Source organism: Jaculus jaculus, chromosome 14 (genome assembly GCF_020740685.1).
Source record: "Jaculus jaculus isolate mJacJac1 chromosome 14, mJacJac1.mat.Y.cur, whole genome shotgun sequence".
Classification (NCBI taxonomy): Eukaryota; Metazoa; Chordata; class Mammalia; order Rodentia; family Dipodidae; genus Jaculus; species Jaculus jaculus.
Genome location: NC_059115.1, coordinates 32,245,766 through 32,271,516, shown reverse-complemented (window position 1 = coordinate 32,271,516; position 25,751 = coordinate 32,245,766). Strand labels below are relative to the sequence as shown.

Here is a 25,751-nt window from a genome sequence, read left to right as displayed (position 1 = left end):
ATTACAGACCTGGGCTGGAGAAAGGGCATTGCGGTTAAGGTGCTTGCCTGCAAAGCCAAAGTTGCAGTGGCTAGAGGTCCAGGAGTGCACATTCTCTCTCTCTCAATTAAGTAAATAAATTAAATGAGATGGCCTAGCAGTTAAGGCACTTGCCATGAAGCCTAAGAACTCCTGTTTGAATCCTCCAGATCCCAAGTATAGATGCAACAGTGATGCCAGCATGCAATGGCACTCATACCCACAAGGGGGTGCACACTTCTGGAGTTAGTACACAGCAGCTGAAAGGCCCTGGCGCCCCCACCCTCTCTCTCTCTCTGTCCCTCTTAGGGGATGTGTGTGTGTGTGTGTGTGTGTGTGTGTGTATATATATATATATATATATATATATATATATATATCCATATATAGGTATATATATATATCCATATATTTCCATATATATATATGTATGTATGTATATATACACATATATATATACATACACATACACATACACACACACACACACACATATATAAAAGTTATAGGGGGCTGGAGAGATGACTTAGTGGCTAAGCGCTTGCCTGTGAAGCCTAAGGACCCCAGTGCAAGGCTCGATTCCCCAGGTCCCATGTAAGCCAGATGCAGAAAGTGGCGCCTATGCATCTGGAGTTCGTTTTCAGTGGCTGGAGCCCTTGGCATGCACATTCTCTATCTGCCTCTTTCTCTGTCTATTGCTCTCTAAATAAATAAAACCAAACAAAAATATTTAATTCATCCCAGTCCCTATTCCCTCCCAAACAGTGGGTTTGGGAGATATAAGATTGGCAAAATATTGATAATTACTAAAACAGGATGAGGGGCACATGAGAAGTCCTATAAATCCCTCTACTCTTGTGTATGCTTGAGAATTTAAAGCGAGAGTCACCATGAAGCAGGAGAAAGAAAAAGGCTGTACAAGGCTCCACCATCTTGTGAGTACTTTGCACAAATGAAATGTTTGGTGTAGCTGCATGGTGGAGCACGAGCTTAGAATTCCAGAGGCTTTGAGTTCAATTCCCAATGTACATGCATGCATACACTGCCCCGCCCAAAACACTGCATTAAGTAGTCATTTTTGGAAGGGACACTGCTATGGACAGTTTTATTTTATTTTTCTTTTTCTGTTTTTTCAAGGTAGGGTCACATTCTAGCCCAGACTAGTTCTTTACCCACTAAAGTAGTTGTGTCTTCTGTGTGTGCATGGGTATGCCATGGGACGTGTTGAGGTCAGAGGACAACCTTAGGTATTGATCTTCACCTACGACCTTGAGACAGAATCTCTTGTTATCACTGTGTATGCCAGGCTAGACTACATTTGGTTTTAAGTAGTTTCTGAACTCACTCATTTGCCTGGCAAGTGTTTTGCTTTACCCAGTAAGCCATCTCCCCAGCCCAGTCTCTCTGAGGCTGTTCTTCCTTTTGGTTCTAGGTATGAAACAGTCTTGGTGACCTACATCCCCAGCCCTCTTTTGCCTTGTTTGGTTTGTGTGCGTGCAATGTAGTGTGTGTGGCATATGCACATGTATGTGCTTACCAGTGGAGACTCGGCGGCATTCTGTTCTTCGCTTGCACCTGTTCTGAGAAGTTGCTTACCGACACTGGAGCTTGCAGCTTTCCGTGAACCCAGACAATTCCTTAGCTCCCCTTAGTGGGACTGAAGTTACAGGTGTGCGGGGCCCAGCTGCGTATGTAGGTTCTAGAAACTAGAACATGAGTGGACTCAGGGCCCCTCATGCTTGTGCAGGAAGCACTTACCTACTGAGCCATCTCTGTAGCCCCTTGATTTCTAATACTTGGTGAGTGCAATTGTGTTTGGATGAGGCAAGATCTACTTGTTGTTCACTGTTACTGTTCACCATTCTGGGAGTTTATGCCTCTGCCTTTTTTCCCCTGGTTTTTCATGGTAGGGTCTCACTGTAGCTCAGACTGATCTGGAATTCACTATGTAGTCTCAGGGGTGACCTGGAACTCATGGCGATCCTCCTACCTCTGCCTCCCGAATGCGTGCACCACCATGGCTGGCTTTGCCTCCCTTCCTGCAGTAGGCATATTGGGATTATAGAAGCCTATCAAAACTTCTGGCTCTTACATAGGGTATAGGGACCCTAACTCAGGTACTCAGAGTTGCACAGAAAATGTTTTATTACTGAGAGTTGCAAAGAAAACGTTTTATCACTGAGCCATATTCCAAGACCCCCAAAGCCCTGGTCTAAGATAGTCACTCTTAACTGTTGGCAGAGGCTCTCAGGACCCACCGAGGAAACACTATCACAGGTAAAGAAGAGAAAACAGGATTGTTTAATTAGTAGAGTCAAGAGTTGCTTGTTTTTGATTACAGTGCTCAACATGCAAATTACATTCACTTCTTGGTACAGAAATGGCACCCTGCCACTTCCCTGGGGTTGCTCATCTAGACAGAGTCCTCTTGGACACCCTGATCTATGTATCTCCCAGCAGCTGCCCTCTCTCCCTCTTACAGTGATATGTAAACTCTCTCCTATCCAGAGGAACTGGGAAATGAGGCCATTTGTTCAAGTGAATAGCCACTTACAGTACAGCACCATTGATTGGCCAATGGATTTGATATTTTCTGAAGTTCAGATAAAGAACTTGTAGTATGTCACCTGTCTCTGATGATCCCAAAGACACTTGAAAGTCTGGCAGTGCCTCAGGGTCACCGATTTTCAATGGACAATAGCAAGAGATATGAAAGGTTTGCTGACTCTGTCCTGGCCCTGGGTATTCACTCTGAAGAGTTTATTTCAGTAAGGTTGGTATATACTGGCTCTTTGTCATTCTGTAGGTTCAAAATGAACAGTATAGGGAGATGTGTTGTTCATCCATCGTTTCTAAGTTTTCAGCAGCAAAAATGTATTACTTCTGTAAAGAAAGTTTAAAAAGACTAACAAGAAATTAAAGATAAAATGCAGGGTGTTGGGATCCTAAGCAAACAGGAGTTTACTGTGGTTAGAAGTCAGGCTGACAAACATGATAATAACTAATTATAACTGACAATGCTTCTTTCAGACTGAGTGTTTGCTAAGTTTTGATCTATTACCATAGCTTGAGTTTCCCCCTTTTTGACTAGAATGTGAGCACACAACACTTTAGGCAGCACGTCAGCCAGCACACTCCTCTTTCCTTTAGTTTCCAACAGTAAGGGGCACCCAGCTCAGACAAGAACGAGCCTTGCTGCACGCCCGCCAGCCCTTGCACCCTCCTTTTTATTCTCAGAGGCTCCGGCTCCAGCAAAAGTTACAAGGTTAAGCGCTACTCAAGTTCTGACACCGCTAATCCCTGCTCAGCACTCAAAAGATAGAGGTCTGAAGTTCCTTTTTGAACATGCCTTCCAAGTGCAGGTCCTGGGCCATGAGCTCTTCTTCAACATCTTCTAGTGCCCACTGGTGATCTGTCAGCTCCAAAGCTTCCCACTCTGTCTGCAAAGATAAGAACACAGGGCAGGAAAAGCACATGAGGACTTGTCACTGACAACAAGGTGACCTGGAGACGACCCAGTCTGAGGGGAAGCCAGCTTCAGCTATTTATGTGCATAAGCTCATTGGATCCTGTAAGTGCTCCTGTCCTGCTCACCGGTTGGCTGTCTTAACTTCATAAAGCATTAGAAAACAACTAGAAAGCCAGGGGTGTTGATGCATGCCTTTAATCCCAACAGAGGAAGGCAGAGGTAGGAGGATTGCTGTGACTTTAAGGCCACCCTGAGCTAGAGCAAGACCCTATTTTGAAAAACCAAAAAGGGAAAAAGACCAACAACCAACCAACCAAAAGTGGGGAGGGAAACACACCTTACTTAGGCCAGGCTTGCTAGTGCATGCTTGTAATACCAGTATTAGGGAAGCAGAGGCAGGAGGATCAGGAGTTCAAGTCCATCTTCAGCTATATAGACTGTCTCAGTCCAGAAGGGGATACAATAAAACAATCAAAATCCCAAACTGGCTGGCAAGCACTTTAACTGCTAAGTCATCTCTTCATCCCTCTAACCAAAATCACAGTGATCCTTCTATCTCTTGTCTCCAAATTACTGGGACTAAAGGTATGTGTCACCTTACCTGGCATTTTAAATTTATTTATTTGAGAGCGACAAACAGAGAAAGCAGTAGAGAGAGAATGGGTGCACCAGTCACTGCAAACGAACTCCAAATGCATGCGCCCCTTGTGCATTAACGTGGGTCATGTGGGTCCTGGGGAACTTAGCCTTGAACAGAGGTCCTTAGGCTTCACAGGCAAGCACTTAATACTAAGCCAGCTCTCCAGTCCTTTTTGAGGGAGGATCTCATTCTAGTACCAGGCTGACCTGGAACTCACTCTGTAACCCAGGTTGGCCTTGAACTCATGGTGATTGTCCAACCTCAGCCTCTCAAGTGCTGGGATTATAAGTGTGAGCCACCATGACAACCTTACTTTTTAATCTTTTTATTTATTTATTTATTTTTAAATATTTTATTTATTTATTTGAGAGCAACAGAGACAGAAAGACAGATAGAGGGAGAGAGAAAGAATGGGCGCGCCAGGGCTTCCAGCCTCTGCAAACGAACTCCAGACGCGTGCGCCCCCTTGTGTGCATCTGGCTAACGTGGGACCTGGGGAAGCAAGCCTCGAACCGGGGTCCTTAGGCTTCACAGGCAAGCGCTTAACCGCTAAGCCATCTCTCCAGCCCTCCTTTTATTTATTTATTTGAGAGAGGAGAGAGGGAAAGAGACTTAGGTATGCCAGAGCCTCTAGCCATTGCAAATGAACTACAGACGCATGGACTAGCCTGTGTGTGTAGCTTATGTGGGTCCTGGGTCCTTTGGCTTTGCAGGAAAGTAAATGCCTTAACTGCTAAGCCATCTCTCCAACCCCTTCAAGTTTTCAAGTTTTTTTTTTTTTTTGGTAGGGATTCACTCTAGCCCAGGCAGACCTGGAATTCACTATGTAGTCTCCGAGTGGCCTTGAACCCTTGGGAATCCTCCAAAGTGCTGTGATTAAAGGCGTGTGCCACCACACTCATCAGTTCTTACCATTTTCGTCATTCTGTGAGAAGGGAGGTGGGGTTTTGATAGAGACTATGTTCCATCTCACATTAATATGGGGATCATTGCTATCTGAATATAGCAGAAATCCTCTAATCCAAGAACATGAATATCAGCTCTTCACAGCAATCCTCCTACCTCTGCTTCCTGAGTGCTGGAGATGTGGATGCCTTTTTTAAATTGTTGTATTCTAAGAATTCTTTATGCATTTTGGTGCACCAGAATGAAGGAGATCCCTTATATTTTATTAAAAAAAATTTTAGAACATCTTTAAAAAAAGTTTTATTTTAGGCTGGGCGTGGTGACGTATACCTTTAATCCTAGCACTTGAGAGGCAGAGGTAGGACTGTCCTGGGTTCAAGGCCAGCCTGAGACTATATAGGTCAGACTGGACTAGAGTGAGACCCTACCTCAAAAAATAAAAACAAAACAACAAAAAGTTTTATCTTATTTATCTGAGGGGGGGGGTCAGGTAGAGAGAATGGGCATACCAGGGCTTCCAGCTGCTGCAAATGAATTCCGGACACAAGCACCACCTTGTGCATCTGGCTTACATGTATCCTGGAGAACTGAACGTAGTCCTTTGGCATTGCAGGCAAGCATCTTAACCACTAAGCCATCTCTCCATCCCCCAGATATTCTCATTTGTTTGAGAGAGACATAGAGAACAAGGCAGATAAAGGAAAGACAGAATGGGTATACCAGGGCTTCCTGCCACTGCAAATCAACTCCAGATGCATGCTCCATTTGTGCATCTGGATTTAGGTGGGTGCTGGGGAATCGAACCCAGGTTGCTAGGCTTTGCAGGAAAGTGCCTTAATTGCTCAGCCATCTCCAGTCTATTTTTAGTTTTTATCATGGAAAATGAGGGAGATTTTGCCATATAAAAACTTCACAGGGGGGAGTGGCAAGATGGTTCAGTGGTTAAAGGTGCTTGCTTGCAAAGCCTGCTAGACCTGGTTAAATTCCCAAGCCACCCATGTAAGCTGAACACAAAAAGTGGTGTAAGTGTCTGGAGTTCATCTTAAGTGGCAAGTACCTCAGCTATATGCTCTCACACACAAGCCCAGGTGCTTTTTAAAATTTTTTGTTTTATTTTCCAGCTTTTAAAAATTAATTTATTTGGGCTGGAGAGATGGCTCAGCAGTTAAGGCACTTGCCTGCAAAGCCTAAGAACCCATGTTCAACTCTTCAGATCTCATGTAAGCTAGACATACCACGTGGCACATGCACACAAGATGGTGCATGCATCTAGAGTTCGACTGCAGTGAATGGAGGCTCTGGTACTCCAAATCTGGCTGTTGTGGCTCACGGCTTTAATCTAAGTCCTCACAAGGCAGGATGATCATCACAAGTTCAAGTTCAAGGCCAGGCTGAACTACAAGGAGAACCAGCCTCAAAAAAATAAATTTATTTATTTGGGGGTTGGGAAGGGAGAATGGGTATGCCAGAGTTGCCAGCCACTGCAAATGAACTTCAGACACACGCACCACCTTGTGTATCTAGTATCTATGTAGGTCTTGAGGACTTCAACCTGAGTCCTTTGGCTTTGCACAGAAGTGCCTTAACCACTAAGTCATCTCTCTAGCCCACATATGCTTTTTCTTTTAAAGACAGGGTGGCCTCAAACTCCTGGCTCAGGTACAGAATAGCTGGAACTATGAATGTGTAACCCTGCACATAGCTTCAGAATCCACTGTTAAAATAGAGTAGAGCGCTTTACTCTCAGAAGATCTGTTCCCAAACCAGCAAATGGAGGAGACCTGCAACTGTAAAACAGTCTAACTTGAGATATACTGTTGTTTCCATAATCAAGTTTAGGCATAGCAAGAGATCAGTAATGAGACAGAACAAATATCATAAGAAGACATTGTAGGGCTGGAGAGATGGTTTAGTGGTTAAGATGCTGGTCAGCAAAACAAAAGGACACAGGTTCAATTCTTTAGTACTCACATAAAGCCAGATGCACAAAATGGTGCACGTGTCTGGAGTTCATTTACAGTGGTGGCTAGAGGCCCTGGTGTGCCCATTCTCTCTCTGTCTACCTTTCTCTGTCTCTCAAATAAATAAATAAATAAATATATATATTTTTTGAGGTATGGTCAGGCTGACCTGGAATTTACTATGTAGTCTCAGGGTGGCCTCAAACTCATAGCAATCCTCCTACCTCTGCCTCTCGAGTGCTGGGATTAAAAGGTGTGCACCACCACACCCAGCTTACAGTGTGTCCTTTAAAGAAAAAAAAATCAGGGCTGGAGAGATGGCTTAGCGGTTAAGCACTTGCCTGTGAAGCCTAAGGATCCCGGTTCAAGGCTCGATTCTCCAGAACCCACGTTAGCCAGATGCGCAAGGGGGCGCACGCATCTGGAGTTCATTTGCAGTGGCCGGAGGCCCTGGTGTGCCCATTCTGTCTCTCTCTCTCTATCTGCCTCTTTCTCTCTCTGTCCGTCGCTTTCAAATAAATAAAAATAAACAAACAAACAAAAAAATTAAAAAAAAAAAAAACAAAGGTCAGGCATGGTAGCGCACATGTTTAATCCCAGCACTCCAAAGGTAGAGGTAGGAGGATTGCTGTGTGTTCGAGGTCACCTTGGGACTCCATAGTGAATTCCAGGTCAGCCTAAGCTAGAGTGAGACCCTACCTTGAAAAACCAATAAATAAATAAAGATCACAGTGTAATAATGGGAACATAGTCTCTCTTCCTTCAGTGGTCACAAGGAGGGTAGCATATAAAGGGTAGCTACAAACACTGAACACAGTTGATTCCTGTCTTGGATGGGGTAGTACAAAATAAGATTTCATTACATTATTCAGAACAGTGTGCAATTTGAAATTTATTTTTAATTTCCCAATGAATATTTCTGGACTGCACTTTACTATGGGCAAAAAACTATAGAAAATGCAACTGTAGTTAAGAAAGGACTGGAGAGCCGAGCATGGTGGTGCACACCTTTAATCCCAGTACTTGGGAGGCAGAGGTAGGAGGATCACCATGAGTTCAAGGCCACCCTAAGACTAAACAGTGAATTCCAGGTCAACTTGTTCTTGAGTTAGACGCTATCTCGAAAACCAAAAAATAAAAAAAAAAGAAAGGACTGGTGCAACTACCTGGTAGCACTGCTGCTCTGGAAGAAGTGATGCTTACCTTGAAAGCTTTGTTGGTGTCTGCAGGCATGGCCATGGCTGCTCCTGTCATCTGCTCCTGCATCACCCGTGACTGGTCGGCAGCTATGAGAAGACGGTCCAGTGAGTAGCAAGACTTACGTACCCAGTATCCTTGTGGAAGAATATCACACAGCACTCATAGCTGCTTAGTGGTGGATTCCAAGAACTGGACAACTGACTGCATGCCACCCAGTGGCAATGTGGCTCTGGGAAAGTTACTATACTGCTCTTGAAAAATGGTGACAACAGCTACAATAACTTTTTAAATTTTCCATGATATAGTCACCACTTATTGAGCAACATATGCCCACACATCACTTCATTATCTATCTGCTAACCACTCCACAGGTTAACCATTATGTCCTTATCTATAGAAAAATAGAATTAAGGTGTCTGATCCTTATCATGGAACAAGAACCAAACTAGTATCAGCAAGAATGGTAGTTAGTGAACTGATAGGCTTCTCTAAGCTTCTGGTTAGAAGCTTGTGGGCTTCTGGTGCTGGTGCTGTATCTCTCACATGAAGGTGGAAGATGCCAAGAAACCAAATAGTGCTAAGAGACTGCCAAGGAACACATATCTCTAGTTTGAACTGTGGTATTTAAGTGCTCTTTCAGAATATCTTACAAACTTAAGGAATAAAGTGCTGTGTGTGACTAACAAACTGCTGATCTACATGCTTTTCTTGCTCCAGCATGAAGCATGCCACAGTAGGTATATTGCTTACCATTATCTTGGCCCAGAATTAGAGAGTAAATGCTCCGAAGCCCAAATACATTGAGGAAGTACCAGGATGCAGAACTCACCCTAGCAAAGCAAGAGGGAAAGTGTAGGTAGTTATTTCAGAAACAAACATAGCTCACACTTCTACACTACCCCCAAGCTGGTCAGCATATGTGTGAAGTTCCCTGGAATAGGCTCTACATAGGTAAGGCACAACCAAAGGAAAAAAAAAGTCAGATGATGAAACAGTTTCACCAACTCAGACTATAGTCTAAAAGAAGCCTCCTGTCCTGAGCCGCATGCACCCAGAAAGTTACTATTGGTGTGTCTGTGTGCTACATGCATAACAGAGGATCAGAAGTGGCAATGCTGAGGGCGACTACTTATGGGAAAGCAGCCCAAGTGTGGAACTTTATCACTGAAATCCTTTCTTCTTCTTTTCTTTCTTGTGTATGTGTGTGTGTGTGGGGGGGGGGGAGTTCAAAACGGGGTCTCACTATAGCTCAGCCTGACCTGGAATTCATTATGTAGTCTCAGGGTGGCCTCAAACTCATGGTGATCCACCTACCTCTGCCTTCTGAATTAAAGGTGGAAATCTTTATCTTAAGATCCCCATTTCAGGAACTAAAACATGTTTGCATATAATAAACACTAAAGGGAGAATGTCTATTGTGGTCTTTCCACCAGGCCACAAGCAGCTAAATGCGTCTCTCTGCAGTAGGCTGATGTACCTGCCGCAGTAACTTTAGCACCTGTGCAGGCAGTGCTGTAGTTGCCCGCACACAAGTATGTCAGTACACACCTGCTCAAATGCTCAGAAAAGAGAAATGGGCTCAAACCCATAAAGTTTTTTATTTTATTTTTGGTTTTTCAAGGTAGGGTCTCATGCTAACCCAGGCTGTCCTAGAATTTACTATGTAGTCTCAGGCTAGCCTTGAACTCACAGTGATCCTCTTACCTCTGCCTCTTGAATGCTGGGATTAAAGGCGTGCACCACAGTGGCCAGCTTTACTTTCTTTTTTTTTTTTTGGTTTCTCGAGGTAGGGTCTCACCCTGGTCCAGGCTGACCTGGAATTAACTATGTAGTCTCAGGGTGGCCTTGAACTCACGGTGATCCTCCTACCTCTGCCTCCCGAGTGCTGGGATTAAAGACGTGCGCCACCACGCCCGGCCAGCTTTACTTTTTTAAAAATATATTTTAGACATAGAGAAAAGAAGAGAGAGAAAAAGAGAAAAGGAGAATGGGCATGCTAGGGCCTCTAGCTACTGCAAATGAACTCCAGATAAACATGTCACCTTGTACATATGGCTTATGTGGGACCTGGAGAATTGACAGGGTCCTTAGTTTTCACAGGTAAACATCTTAACCACTAAGCCATCTCTCCACCACCCCCATAAAGGTTTTTTTTTTTTTTTTAAGCCCAAATGGGCTTGGCAGGTAGAAGTTTAAGGGAATCATGTGATCTCTAAGAAATACAGCTCTTCCCACAGAGCTGTACACAGCCTAGATTTATGCATCTGCTTTGCCCTTCCCACCTAACACAAATGAGGTGAGTCACAAGCACCTCTGGAGACCCTCTTCTTGTTTGTCTTTGTTTCTGAAAAACCATAGAGAGTAGTTTACAGGGGTCTGGTGAGCCAGAATATATGTATTACAGGTACTGCAGCAGTTTCCAAACAGCATTTTGGATTTTGGTTTATAGTAGTAAACAATGTCCTAAGCAGTGGATGTGGGCAGACTGTGTGGTCCAATGTTAAAACTTTCTTTTTTTCTGAGGTAGGCTCTTGCTCTAGAGCAGGCTGACATGGAATTCATTATGTAATTTCAGGGTGTCCTCAGACTCAAAGTGATCCATCTACCTCCTCCTCCTGAGTGCTGGGATTATAGGCATGTACCTCCATTCCCAGCCTTGGAAAATATTTTATTTATTGAGAGAGAAGGAGGCAGAAAGAGAGAATGGGCATGTCAGGGCCTTTAACCACTGCTCTAGGTGTATGTGTCACCTTGGACATCTGGTTTACATGGGTCCTGGGGAATTGAACCTGCATCCTTTGGCTTTGCAGGCAAATGCCTTAACCACTAAACTATTTTTCACAGCCCCCTTAAGTAAAGTTTTAACAGACAAAAACAACAACAAAAACAATAAAACCAAAACTTAGCTGGGTGTTGTGGTACATGCCATTAATCCCAGCACTTGAAAGGCAAAGGTAGGAGGCTCACTGTGAGTTCTAGGCCACCCTGAGATTACATAGAGAATTCCAGGTCAGCCTGGGTTAGAGTGAGACCCTACACTGAAAAACAAAAACAAAACAAAAAGCTTTATGCAATAATTGCAAACACTGAACTGTGATCTTTGGGTGACATTATTTTTAGGCTTTCCCCCCACCTCCAATTTTTAAAATATTTATTTATTTAATTTTATTTATTTATTTGAGAGCGACAGACATAGAGAGAAAGACAGATAGAGGGAGAGAGAGAGAATGGGTGCGCCAGGGCTTCCAGCCTCTGCAAACGAGCTCCAGACGCGTGTGCCCCCTTGTGCATCTGGCTAACGTGGGACCTGGGGAACCGAGCCTCAAACCGGGGTCCTTAGGCTTCATAGGCAAGCGCTTAACCGCTACGCCATCTCTCCAGCCCTAAAATATTTATTTATGAGAGAGAGAGAAAGACAAAATGGGTACACCAGGGCCTCTAGCCATTGCAAACAAACTCCAGCTGCATGTGCCAACTTGTGCATACAGCTTACATGGGACCTGGGGAATCGAACCTGGGTCCTTAGGCTTTGCATGCTAGCTCCTTACCTGCTAAGCCATCCCTCCAATCCTTAGGCTTTTTTTAAAGAAATATTTTAGCAAGTGCCTCAACTGTTAAGCCATCTCTCCAGCTTGTTATTATTATTATTTTGTTGTTGTTGTTTTGCGAGGTAGGGTCTCACTCTGGCCCCAGCTGATCTAGAATTCACTATACAGTCTCAGGGTGGCCTTGAACTCACAGTGATCCTCCTAACCTCTGTCTCCTGAGTGCTGAGATTAAAGGTGTGTGCCACCACACCTGGTTTGGTTTTAGTTTTTATTATATTAGATAAAAGAAAGTCTTACCAGGATGCATCTAATGTGAGTAGTTCTATTCCTTGCTGTAGCATAGGCTTAAAACGGAGTGTCAGTGGAAATGGAACCTTGGCTGCAGAAAAATAGAAAAACACCATTTTTGCTTTAAAAAAGAAGTTCATGAGTATCCAAGCCATTTTATTTTTAGAACAGTGGAGTGTAAATGCACATATTCTTTTTCCTGAGGAGGTGGGAAATCTCTGCCACATGGCTTCTGGAAAATGATTTCCACAAAGAAACCAGTGGCAGTTTCTGAAGAAGAAAAAAAAGTCAAAATGTCTGCTTTAATCTTTCTTGAATGCCAGCTTCTAGACTGCTAAGGAAGCAGGCACTCGAACTGTACTGTGTCTTAATATCTAGAAAACACTTTGATGGGTTCATCAAGCCCTCATGGGGTATGTGAACACAGAGGACCACACAGCTGAGAAATCAAGCTGATGATAACCAAGCAAATCAGCACACCAACGCACAGACATGCACTGCACCCAGCACAGAAAGTTAGAACAGAACTAAGCTGCTTTCATCCTCCTCACCCTAGGACATCATACCAATTGTGGAGGCCAATTAACATGCCAATCGTTTGTGTCTACTTTAGCAAAAAGCATACACATCAAGAACTTAGGACCTGAGTTGAATTAGGTGCTATTAAATAAGTGGTAGTACATTAAATTTCTGTGCAAAGAATGTTACTACTTTCATAAGAAAACACCAGACCCATAAATTAGGGCCTCAGTAGCACTTAGATTTCTCTGAGTAGAGACTTGGGGAAGGAACACAGAGAAAGAAAACATGAGGCCTGCTGGACCTGTAACTTACTTGTGACAAAGCCTGAAAATGTCATGTTGATCCATCCACCAATGAGAATCATAGGGAGGACGTTCGTTACGTTCCCTTTCATCATGTCTGTGAGCATAGTGGGATCTATGACAAAAGCAAAAGATTGCTAGTTTCCCTTTGGTTGACAAATCTGCTCTCCGTCATATCCCCTCCCTCTCTCCATTAGTCTCTCTTTTTCTCCTATTATGAGGGTCTTGTGAAGCTAATGCTAGGCCTCGACTTTTTGAAATACTTGTTGTATATCTTTCTAACATTCTCTGTGTGTGTGTGTGTGTTTTGAGGCAGAGTCTCACTCTAGACCAGGTTGACTTGCAATTCATTCTGTAGGCCCAGGCTGGCCTTGAACTCACAGCAATGATCCTTCTATCTCTGCCTCCCATCTGCTGGGATTAGAGGTGTGCGCCACCATGCCAGGCTTCCTCCCACCATTCTATCTATATGTATAATATATAGAGCACTTGCATAGCATGTACAAGGCCCTGGACTGGATGGTATTTCCATGTTGGCCTAATATCTAGAGACAGACAGAATGGGCACCCTAGGGCTTTTTTCCTTTGCAAGATGAATGCACCACTTTGTGCCTGTCTTTATGTGGGTACCGGGAAATCAAACCCAGGGCATTTGGCCTTGCAACTGAGCACCTTTAACCCCTGAGCAATCTCTCCAGCCTTCTTTCCAACTTCTTCTTCTTCTTTTTTTTTTTTTTGGCTAAGAAATGATGCTAATGACTATCTTGAAGATAAATTTGCAGCTGTCCTCCAACTCTAGGCAGGGTTTCACCCTAGACCAGGCTGGTCTGAAACTCACTCTGTAGCCCCAGGCTGGCTTTGAACTTACAGTGATCCTCCTACTGGCAAATCTGCATAGTTTTACAAGTTTCTGGCAGGGCACAGTGGTACCACCTCTAGTCCCAGCATAGCACCGGGAGGCTAAAGTAGAAAGATCACAGTGAATTTGAGGCCAGTCAGGGGCTACAGTGTATGTTCCAGATTAGCCCAGGCTAGAGTAAGACCCTACCTCAAAAAAGACTAAAAAAGCTGGGTGTGATGGCACACACCTTTAATCTAAGCTCTTTGGAGGCAGAGGTAGGAGGATACCTGAGTTCAAGGCTACCCTGAGACTACACAGTGAATTCTGGGTCAACGTGACCTAGAGTGAGACCCTACCTTAAAAACAAAACTAAAAAAACAAACTTGTTTCTGAGGAAGAAAATTTTAGAAAAATTTCTGGGTCAAGGGGCTTAAATGTTTAAACCTGACAGCTGTTGGGTGATACTGCAAAAATCCTCAAAAAACTCCCCTCCCACAAACGTCATAGATTACTTCTAAATTCCCTTAAAATATTTACACTTTAGTATTTAAGTAAACCTATTTACGTCATAACCCTTTTTGAGGGTGAGAGAAGGAAATAACATACCAGTCATAGGAGAAGGAGGCACAACCTTCCTTTTGGTTTTTTTGAAAAATCCATCCTCTGGGTTATTGAAATAATATTTTCGTGTCAAGAAAGACTAGTAGGGGAAAAAAAGCATTTTAAATAAGAAGGGTAACACAGTAAATCATCAATTCACCTCCAGAGGTTTGGTCAAAAGGGCTTGGAATATGCTATTTCCCTCAGAGCTGTCAGCCTGCTTGGCAGTGGATCTGACACTTCAGCTGAGTCACATTAAAAACAATTCCTATGGAGGGTGAGATAACAGTGACAGCAAATACCATCAAGCCACAGCTTTTCCCAGAGTCCTCTTATAAAACATCCAGATGTTTTATAAAACATTCAGGTGTTTTATAAGAGCAGTAAATGGTGGAACATTGTAACACTTATTTTTTTTAAATTATTTTTTATTTATTTATTTGAGAGCGACAGACACAGAGAGAAAGACAGATAGAGGGGGAGAGAGAGAATGGGCGCGCCAGGGCCTCCAGCCATTGCAAACGAACTCCAGACGCGTGTGCCCCCTTGTGCATCTGGCTAACGTGGGACTGGGGAACCGAGCCTCGAACTGGGGTCCTTAGGCTTCACAGGCAAGCGGCAAGCGCTTAACCGCTAAGCCATCTCTCCAGCCCTGGTGGAACATTTTAATAAAAGATAAATGAGTACCTGTTTGGGAATGTATTTTCCATTTTCCCTGAGGACTCTGCTTCGAATTAGGACTTGACTGAAAAACACAACCAACACAATGAGATTTTTAAAAAGTGAAACACTAGAAGAAAATGGGAGAATAAAAGAAAAGACCTATTTAAACACGAGAGAGGACCTATTTGGCAAGAGCTGTGTGTGGAAATTTTCCAAAATTCAAGTATCCTAAAAACCAGTGTAATAGACTGAACACTCAGGTTTTTGGGAAAGCAGGCCTCCAGAAGTGATTGTGGTTCTTAATAAATAGACTTCTGAGGAAGACACACAGGACATTACATATAGCCTTTCTTACTTCAGAATGAGCCAGGAAGTTTTCTCTGCATGGTGAGAGGAGCAACTAGATACTGCTCAGGGGACTTGGGGCACGGGGAGGAAGGAGGGCGAGGATAAAAGAAGAAACCTCTTTATTTGCACAGAGAAATGAGGACAGGCCTTGAGAAGGTTGTTATCTGATGGACAACAAATACAAATTCCACCTCTGACTCTGACCAACTTCCCAATAAACATTTACTGGGCAAATTGAATTATTTGGTGATTTTAGAATACAGTTGATCATTACAGATAATAGAATGCCATACAAATGGGTGTTGTAAAAAATATCAATAGAGAAGTCAAAATAATAATTTTTAAAAATATTTTATTTTTTATTTATTTATTAGGAGAGAGAGAAAATGGGCACACAAGGGCCTCTAGCCACTGTGAACGAACTACAGACACACGAACCACCATGTGTGTCTGACTTGTGTAGGTTCTGGGGAACTGAATTTATGTGCTTAGGTTTCACAGGCAAGCATCTTAAACTGCTAAGCAATCTCTTCAGCCCCTAAAATGCTAATTTTTAACCAGAGAAAGAGACAGCATGTAAGCACAAGCGAATGAGCACAAGGCATAGTGTTGCACACCTTTAATCTCAGCACTCGAACGCAGAGGTAGGAGAATCACATTGAATTCCGAACCAGCCTGAAGCTACAGAGTGAGTTCCAGGTCAGTGTGGGCTAGAGTGAAACCCTATCTTAAACAGACAGATAAACAAAATCCATTTTTTTTCTAGGTTGTAACAAGTTGTTTAAAGGTGGTAAAAAGCCTTTAAGTGAATGGATATCCTTGAAAAATGAGAAGAAAATAGGCAGAAATTAATATAAGGAAGTAATGCTTAGCTTTCTTTCTCCGCCCAGTACAAATGCCCTGTTCCAAGCAGTAGGTGCCTTTGGTTGGCTTGCCACTATATTCACCTACATTTCTCAGCTGCAGCACCTCCTGAGCTGTGAGTTCAAGGCCACCCTGAAATTACATAGTGAATTTCAGGTCAGCCTGGACTAGAATGAAACCCTACCTCAAAAACAAACAAACAAACACACAAACATAAAACAATGCTAGGGGGATTGCCCTGGGCACAAGTCCTGTGGCAGAATTAGAATTGATACCTAGTCTCTGAGAACCTGAGAGCATGCCACTTATGAGAAGAAAGAGAAGTAGAGAAAATGTGAAAATAAGTTTAGAGAGGAGGGCAAGAACAAGTATTGCCATGTGAGCCCCACTGTGATGTGTCTGTGAGTGCACAAGTGTGCAGGTGTGTATGGAAGCCAGAGGCTGACATTTGTTGTCTTCCTTGATAACTCTCCTTTTATTGTTACTATTTTTATTTCTTGTAAGTATTTTATTTATTTGGACGTCGGGTTTGGTGGCGCACACATTTAATCCCAGCACTCAGGAGGCAGTGGTAGGAGTATCACACCATGAATTCAAGGACACCCTGAGACTTCATAGTAAATTCCAGGTTAGCCTGAGCTAGAGTGAGACCCTACCTCAAAAAAACAAAACAAAACAAAATAATTATAATAAAAAATAATAATAAAAGAAACATTTTATTTTATTTATTTATTTGAGAGCAAATGAAAGGCAGGTACAGAGGGAGAGAGAATGGGTATGCCAGGGCCTCTTGCCACTACAAATGAAAACCAAACACATGTGCCACTTTATGAATCTGGCTCTACATGGGTACTAGGGAACGGAACTCAGGTCCTTAGGCTTTGCAGGCAAGGGCCTTAACTGCTAAGCCATCTCTCCACTCCCCTTTTTGTTTGTTTGTTTTGAGGAGGGTTTCACTCTAGCCCAGAATGACCTTGAAATCAGAGTGATCCTCCTATCTGTGCTTCCCATGTGCCAGGCTTTCTCTTCATTTACTGAGGTGGGGTATCTCACTTGAACTCAGAGCTGCCAATTCAGCTAGTAGCCAGCTTGCCCCCAAGATCCTGTCTTTGTCTCCCGAAACTGAGATTACAGGCAGGCCACCATGCCACAGAACATTATCAGTGCTGAGGATCCAATTTCCAGTCCTCACATGTGTGAAACCCTTGACAAAATCTTAAGAGCAAAAGCAAAACTCTGAAGGTTTTTTTTTTTTTAATTAATTTTGAGAGAAAGAAGGAGAGAGAATGGACATGCCAGGGCCTTTAGCTGCTACAGGACATGGGTGCCTCCTTGTGCGGATGTGTGACACTGTGTTTGTGTCACTGTGTGTATGGCTATGTGGGATCTGGAGAGTCAAATGTGAACTCTTAGGCTTCACAGGCAAGCACCTTAACTGCTAAGCCATCTCCCTAGCCCTCTGAAGGATTTCTAAGTCCTTCAGGTTTCTCACACGATGTGATTACTACTGTACTGTCTTTTGTGCACACCAAGCATACAAGTAGAGTGTAGGGCAGATGGCTGGCCACCCATGAAAACTCGTTCACTGTATGATAATTCTGGGCTTCTCCAGGTACTGTGAGAAACAGACATTCAGCTACATCTCCTATATTTATTATACTGCTGAACAGTTCTGGTTGAGAACTGTCAACTAAGGCATTAGGGCAAACTTAAATAATCCCATTTTCTCTAAATGCTCACTTTCTTAAGGTAAGATCCAAGGCAACACTCTGCAAAGTATAAAAATTCTATGAGAAAATTATAATTTCATTTCTATGAATATCTAAAATGTCTTTATACTAGATAGACTTGTTAATTTACAATTAAAAAGCACTTTCTTACAGTAAAGCTTTATTTATGTAGCAGAGGCTGGCCTTAATTTTATGATTCTCCTGCTTCAATCTCCTGAGTTTCAGAAACAGAGGTGTACACCACATCTGGCAAAGCCTTGATTTTTTTCCCCCACCTAAAAAAAATTTTAAAAATTATAACTTTATATCTACACGTAATGTATTTTAATCAGTCCCCTCAGTCACTCTGGCTTGCCCACACTCTCCTACTACTACTGTTTTTATTTTTCTACTTTTATTTCCCTGAGTGCTGGCATTAAAGGTCTTCTATTTTAATGTCTTTATTTTGTCTTCTTTCATCATCCATGACAACTTGATTGTAATCTTATCTTTTATTTATTTATTTGAGAGCAACAGACAGAGAAAAGAGAGAGAGAGAATGGGGGCATCAGGGCCTCCAGCCACAGCAAACTCCAGAAATATGCACCACCTTGTCCATCTGGCTTACGTGGGTCCTGGACAATCAAGCCTCAAACCTGGATCCTTAGGCTTCACAGACAAGGGCTTAACTGCTAAGCCATCTCTCCAGCCTCATAATCTTATTTTTCTTAAATGTTGAAGGAAAATATGCAAATATTCTAATACATAATTCCAAGTGGTGAACATATGGGGTTTGTGGTATTATTCAAAATTATATTTTGTACATTTTTTTCAAAAGAAAATAAAAATGTGCTAATTTTCCAAACAGAGAGAAAGAGATGGAACAATCATGAATAGAGATGTTGAGTTTTCCCTAAAGCAGAGATTCTCTATGAAGATAGCATTAGCCTCTAGGAGCTCTTAATGGCGATCCATGGAACATGTTTGTTATTGAGTCAGGTTCTCCACATATAGACCAGGCTGACCTGGAACTCTCCCTATCCCCCTAGGGACCCTCCTACCTCTGAATCCTACATGCTGGAATTAAAGGTGTGTGCCACTATGCCCAGCTCACCTGGAGCTCTTAATTCTCCTGCCTCAGCCTCTCAAGTGCTGGTATTACAGATGTGCAAACACAACCATGCCTGAATATAGAATTTTAAAGCTAAATTTTTTTGAGGCAAGCCCAACAGACTGGCCATTTTTTTTTTTTTTTTTTTGGAAGACAGTGAGATAGCAAGAGAGGATTGGTGTGTTGGGCCTCCAGCAGTGCAATCAAACTCTAGACATATTGTCACCTTGTATTGCGAGCTTGCATCACTTTGGGCAGCTGGATTATGTGGAACCTGGAGAGTAAAACATTGTTGGGCTGGAGAGATGGCTTAGCAGTTAAGGTGTTTGCCTGCAAAGCCAAAGGACCAAGGTTTGATTCCCTAGGACTAACATTAGCCAGGTACACAAGGGGGTGCACACATCTGGAGTTGGTTTGCAGGGGCTGGCGGCCCTGGCGTGCCCATTCTCTCTCTATTTGCCTCTTTCTCTGTCTGCTGCTCTCAAATAAATAAAAATAAACAGAAAGATTAAAAAAAGTTCTTGGGCTGGTCATGAAAACATGAGTTCAATTTTAATATCTATTTAATAATGGTAGGCATGAAGGCATATGCCTGTAATCCCAGTGCGGGGGAGGCAGAACAGGAGGATCCTTGGAGCTCACTGGACAGTCAGACTATTTTAACTGGTAAGCTCCAGAGCAATGAAAGACCCCTCTATCTCAAAAAAAAGATGGACAGTAATGCTAAGGATAAAACCTCAGGCTGTCCTCTGGCCTCCAAATGTAAATGCATACACATGTGCACCCACACACATATGTATGACACATACACTGTGAACAGAGTAAAGTGGCAATCTACAGAATGGAAGGAAATTTTTGCCAGGTATATATCTGATAGAGAATTAATATCCAGAATATATAAAAAACTCAAAAAACTCAAAAATAAGATATCAAACAACTCAATTAAATAACGGGCTATGGAATGAAATAGAGAGTTCTTAAAAGAAGAAATACAAATGGCATATAAACATCTAAACAATGTTCTATATTTTTAGCCATCAGGGGAATGCAAATTAAAACTACTTTGAGATTCCATCTCACTTCTGTCAGAATGGCTATTATCAAAAAAAAAAAAAAAATCAAATGACAATAAGTGCTGGTGAGGATGCAGAAAGAGGAAACTTTCTACACTGTTGATGGGAAGGTAATCTGGTACAGGTATTGTGGAAATCAGTGGAGGTTCTCGAGACAGCTAAAAATAGATTTACCATATGACCCAGCTATAGCACTCCTATATCCTAATGACTCTTCTCACTACCTTAGAGATACTTGCACATCCATGTTATTATTCCTCTATTCACAATAGCTAGGAAATGGAACCAGCCTAGATATCCCTCAACAGATGAGTGGATAATGAAGATGTAGTACATTTATACAATGGAGTTCTATTCACCAATAAAGAAAAATGAAATTTGCAGGGGAATGGATGGACCTGGAAAGGATTATACTAAGTGAGGTAACCCAAGCACAGAAAGCAAAGCACCGCATGTTCTTTCTCATATGTGGATCCTAGCCACAAATGTTTGAACTTATATGTGAGTTGGAATAAAACTCAGTAGCAGAGGTCAGTAAGCTAGAAAGGGGCTATAAGGGAGGGGAGAGGGCGAGAACTTAAGGAGATGGTATTGTGTGTATGTAAGTAGAAGAACAGATTATGTGGTTAGAAAGGTCTAAGTAAGGTCAGGGGAAGAGACTGAGTAAAGGAAGGGTGGGAGGAGAGTTAATCAAAATCCAAGTGAGTATGAATAAGTTATATGGAAGCCTACTTTATTGAACAATGGCATATCCAGAAGCCATAGATTGCTACTAGAAAACTTTCAGTGCCAGAGATGGGATACCTTCCAGTGAGTTGTTGGTCAGAAAGGGGTGGACTTAAGGGGATGTGGGGAGAAAGAGAGAGAGAGAGAGAGAGAGAGAGAGAGAGAGAGAGAGAAAGAGAGAGAGAGAGAGAGAGAGAGAAAGAGAGAGAATATGTATGTATGTGTATACACACACACACACACACACACACACACACACACGTGTGTGTGTAGATGGGCAGATTACTGCAGGTGAAATGGCCTAAGCAAGGTAAGGGGAAGAGATTGAGTAAAAGGAATATGGGGGGAAGGGTAATCAAAATTCAAGACATTGTGAATAAATCACATGACAACCTACTGTTTTGGATTATGGCACACCCAGAAGCCATAGACTGTTACTAGAAAAAATTTCACTGCCAGAGACAGGATATCTTCCAGTGAGTTGTTGGCCAGGGAGGTCCCTAATGCCCCCAAAACATTACAGGCTATTGCCAAGACTCTTGATTTCCCACCAGGAACAGATAATAAGACCCTATTGCTGAAGACTCCACATGCCTGGGTGTAAGGTGACTGAGAAATCAAACTGGGGCTGAGCTGAAAACCTTCTCCGGGTAGGACAGCTGACAAAAAGCTGGAAAAGCTGCACTGCATGGCTTAAGTTTGGCCAGTAGGCCAAATGACTGAACGGGTACAATAGTGGCATGTCTGTTATAGGGGAAACCAACTGCTCTCTAATTGGACTGGAGACTTGCTCTACCGGAGGGAATATATGCCTGGTACTGAATCTAACCAAAAGCCTATGGTGGAGGAGGTCATGAGCATTTGGAATGTAATGCTTGCTCTTGTCTGGCTAAATGCATATATTATTACTACCAAACTACCCTGTAAGCACTTTAATGTTCATAGCTATATATTAATGCTAACTATTGGTTAGAGAAGCTTCTCTTTTGAGATGGTGGTGACCACTGGGATGACCCAAAAGGCACCATAGTGCTGAGAAGACATGATGGAGGGATGTTCAGCACTAAAACATCCCTATCACACCTTCCAAAGCTCAGAGTCCATTGTGGAAGAGGTGGCAGAAAGAATGTAAGAGCTGAAGGAAGAGTAGGAGACAGCTTACAATGCAACTGACCAGACAGAATCTGGCTTTCATATCCATGACCTCACAGTTCCTAGTACTATCCTCACAAAACCCTCATAATAGGAGGAAAAGATGATGACATCAAAATAAAAGAGAGACTAATGGTGAAAGGGAGGGGATATGATGGAGTGTAGATTTATGATGGGGAAAGTGGAGGAGGGGAGAGAATATCATGGTTTATGGTCTGTAAGTATAGAAGCTGTCAATAAAAAGAAAAAAAAAACACAAAAAAGGGTTGAAGAAGTGTCTTAGCAGTTAAGGCATTTGCCTGCAAAGGCTCAGGACCCAGGTTTGACTCTCCAGAACCCATGTAAACCAGACACACAAGGTAATGCATGTGCACTGGGTGGCACATGCATCTGGAGTTTGTTTGCAGTGGCTAGGGGCCCTGGCACACTAATTCTCAGATGCACTCTCTCTCATTAAAAAACAAAACAAAACACACACACACACACACACACACACACACACACATACCCAAAAGAAATATGATAAAATCCATGTTATTACTTTTTTTGTTGTTGTTTGGTTTTTCAAGGTAGGGTCTCACTCTAGCCCAGCCTGACTTGGAATTCACTATGTAGTCTCAGGGTGGTCTTGAACTCACGGCGATCCACCAAACTCTGCCTCCTCAGTGCTGGGATTAAAAGCATGCACCACCTCACCAGACTGTTATGACATTTTTTTGCTAGACACTTAACTGTAGACAATTCTGAACCTAAGGTTACTTTATTTGTTAACAAGAGAAATTTCTAAGTGATCGTGAGATGTTAAAGAAAGAGTTGTATTTTTTTGTTTTTCAAGGTAGAGTCTTATTCTAGCCCAGGCTGACCTGGAATTCACTAGTGGCCTCAAACTCACAGTGATCCTCCTACCTCTGCCTCCCAGGATTAAAGACATGCATCACAATGTCCAGCTTAGTAACTGAAAGCATTTTTGTTTGAGTTGTAGAGATGGCTCAGTGGTTACAGTGCTTGTCTGCAAAACCTAAAGACCCATATTCAATTCCCCAGTTCACATGTAAGGCAGATGCACAAAGCAGTGCATGCATTTGAAGTTCATTTGTAGTGACTAGAGGCCTTGGACATTCTCTCTCTCTGCTTGCAAATGAGGCAGAGGTAGGAGGATAGCTGTGAGTTTGAGGTCGCTCTGAGACTACATAGTTAATTCTAGGTCAGCCTGGGCCAGAGTGAAGCCCTACCTCAAAAAAAAGAAAAAACCAACAAACAACAACAAAAAACCCCAAAAAGCAACAACAACAAAAACATGTTTATTTAAAGGGATTTTTTTAATCAAATTTTTTTCATAAAATTTTTTTTGTTCATTTTTATTTATTTGAGAGTGACAGAGAGAGAGAGGAGGCAGAGAGAGAAACAGAGAATGGGCAGGCCAGGGCCTCCAGCTACTGCAAACGAACTCCAGATGCATGTGCCCCTTGTGCATCTGGCTAACGTGGGTCCTAGGGAATGGAGCCTTGAACCGGGATCCTTAGGCTTCACAGGCAAGCGCTTAACTGCTAAGCCATCTCTCCAGCCTTAATTAAAATTTTTTTATTAACAACTTCCATAATCTCATAGCAATTCTCTCCCTCCCCTCACTTTCCCTAAAGGAACATCTTTATTTATTTGAGTGGGAGAAAGATAAGAAAGATACAAAGAGAGACCAAAAGAGAGAGGGAGGGAGGGAGGATGGGCATGCCAGGGCCTCTAGGCACTGCAAACGAACTCCAGATGAATGTGCCACCTTGTGCATCTGGCTTACATGGGTACAGGGGAATTGAACGTTGGTCACCCCTCAAATTTTTGTTTTTATCCCTGCCCCAGATGTTTTATTCTAATGCATTGACCATCACATTTCCAAATTTCTGAACTTTCTAATGACCAACAGACTATAGAAAGACATTTCTTTAGGCTCCTGTTTGAAACCAGCAACTTCAGCAAAACTGCCGGCTTTGATTCAGGGCCAACTGTTTGTTCTTAAATTTTTTTTTCTTTATTTTTATTTATTTATTTGAGAGTGACAGGCAGAGAAAGAGGCAGAGAGAGAAGAGAATGGGTGTGCCAGGGCCTCCAGCCACTGCCAACAAACTCCAGATGCGTGTGCCACCTTGTGTATCTGGCTTACGCAGGTCCTGGGGAATCAAGCCTTGAACCAGGGTCCTTAGGCTTCACAGGCAAGTATTTAACTGCTAAGCCATCTCTGCGGCCCCTGTTTTTTAAAAATAATTTATTTTGTTTATTTGAGAGAGACAAAGAGGGGGAAGGAGTAAAGGAGGGAGGGAAAATGGGCATGCCAGGGCCTTCAGCTACTGTAAATGAACTACAGACGCATGTGCCACCTTGTCCATCTGGCTTATGTGGGTCCTACAGAATGAAACCTGGGCCCTTTGGCTTTGCAGGCAAATGCCTTAACCACGAAGCCATCTCTCCAGCCCCAATTATTTGTTTTTTAAAACAAGGTTCCACAGTGTAGCCCTGGAGGGCCAGGAAATCACAATATCGACCAGGCTAGCCTGAAACTTGCAGCCAATCCTCTTGCCCCTACCTCCTGAGTGCTGGGGTTACAGGACTACTCATATACTCTGGCATTATTTTACTTTAATGTGGAATGGCACGTGTGTAGGTATTATGTACAATCATCTTGTATTTGTCTCCACAGATAAATTCTGTAAGGAATCATGTGAGGAAGAAGTTGCCTTCAGTTTAGAAGGGGAAATGATCAGTACAACCCATAATACCTAATGGAAATCTTATATTTTATAAAGTACTTTGTTTTCTAACATCTCAGCTAATCTTTGCAATAGTTAGGTAGAATGTGGAGTATGATATCCACTTGTCTGGAATTTACAAGTATCAAAAGCAATTATAGGCTGGGCGTGGTGGCACATGCCTTTAATCCCAGCACTTGGAGGAAGGCAAAGGATTGCCTTGAGTTTGAGGTCACCCTGAGACTGCATAGTCTTCCTCTAGTCAGCGGGACTAGAGGAAGAACTTATCTTAAAAAACAACAACAAAACCCAACCAACAATAACAAAAAGAAAGAAAAAGAAATTATGCACTTAGCACCCAGAAGACACTTTTCTTAACAGGATGGAGCAGGATGACCTGGATACTAGTATAACAATATCACATCGTTTACTTTGAGCTCTTAATACATCCCTCCCAGGCCCTATGTTAATAAAGGCTTTTCAGATATCATATACTTTAATGCAGACGACTGTTCTATCTACTATGTAGGTACTGTTATTATCACCATTTTACAAATGATCAATATGAAACAGAGATAACTTACAAGGTCAACCTACCATTGGAGCACCACGCGAACTCAGGCAAACTGCATAACTCTTGTACTTTCCAGTCCAAGGTCACCGGAGTGAGGGTAGCTGGATAGGGGAAGGGTACTGACCTGTCAGACACTTGTTCCTGGGTGAGCTTCTTGTCGCTCTGAAGCAGGATAGACACATAGTGGCGAATCATGCCCACGAAGAAAGTGATGATTACGATTGGCAGCACCACCCAGAGCCGGATGTTGGAGTCCAGCAACAGCTCTGGCCCCGCCATCCCCACTGAAAGTTGGCTGTCGGTTGGGAGGAGTTGAGTTGCTTTTGGATTTCGACTCCGGGCCTTCTCCCGCCCTTCAGCCTGGCTGGCGTGGGATACAGGATAGTCTCGCTTCTCCCTGAGCCGCTTCTAGCTGGGCCGCCGGGCTGCCAACTTCCGGCGCGGGAGCGTGACGTCACGACGCGGCGCGCTTCGAGGCCGTCAGAGCGGCGTTGCGCC

The 25,751-nt window shown here is 42.9% G+C and overlaps 1 protein-coding gene and 1 pseudogene across 1 annotated transcript; both read right to left on the bottom strand.

The window, feature by feature from the left end:
* Positions 1–2,296: 2,296 nt before the first annotated feature.
* Positions 2,297–25,683, bottom strand: Emc3 (ER membrane protein complex subunit 3). The gene is made up of 8 exons (XM_004651456.2): positions 25,378–25,683; positions 14,983–15,040; positions 14,302–14,395; positions 12,865–12,969; positions 12,040–12,121; positions 8,945–9,024; positions 8,198–8,280; positions 2,297–3,458 (listed from the first exon to the last, which is right to left on the bottom strand). The coding sequence occupies exons 1-8, from the start codon at positions 25,530–25,532 to the stop codon at positions 3,330–3,332; spliced, it is 786 nt and encodes a 261-aa protein (XP_004651513.2). The 5' UTR covers positions 25,533–25,683; the 3' UTR covers positions 2,297–3,329.
* On the bottom strand, positions 23,794–23,938 carry LOC123454957 (annotated as a pseudogene).
* Positions 25,684–25,751: the final 68 nt, after the last annotated feature.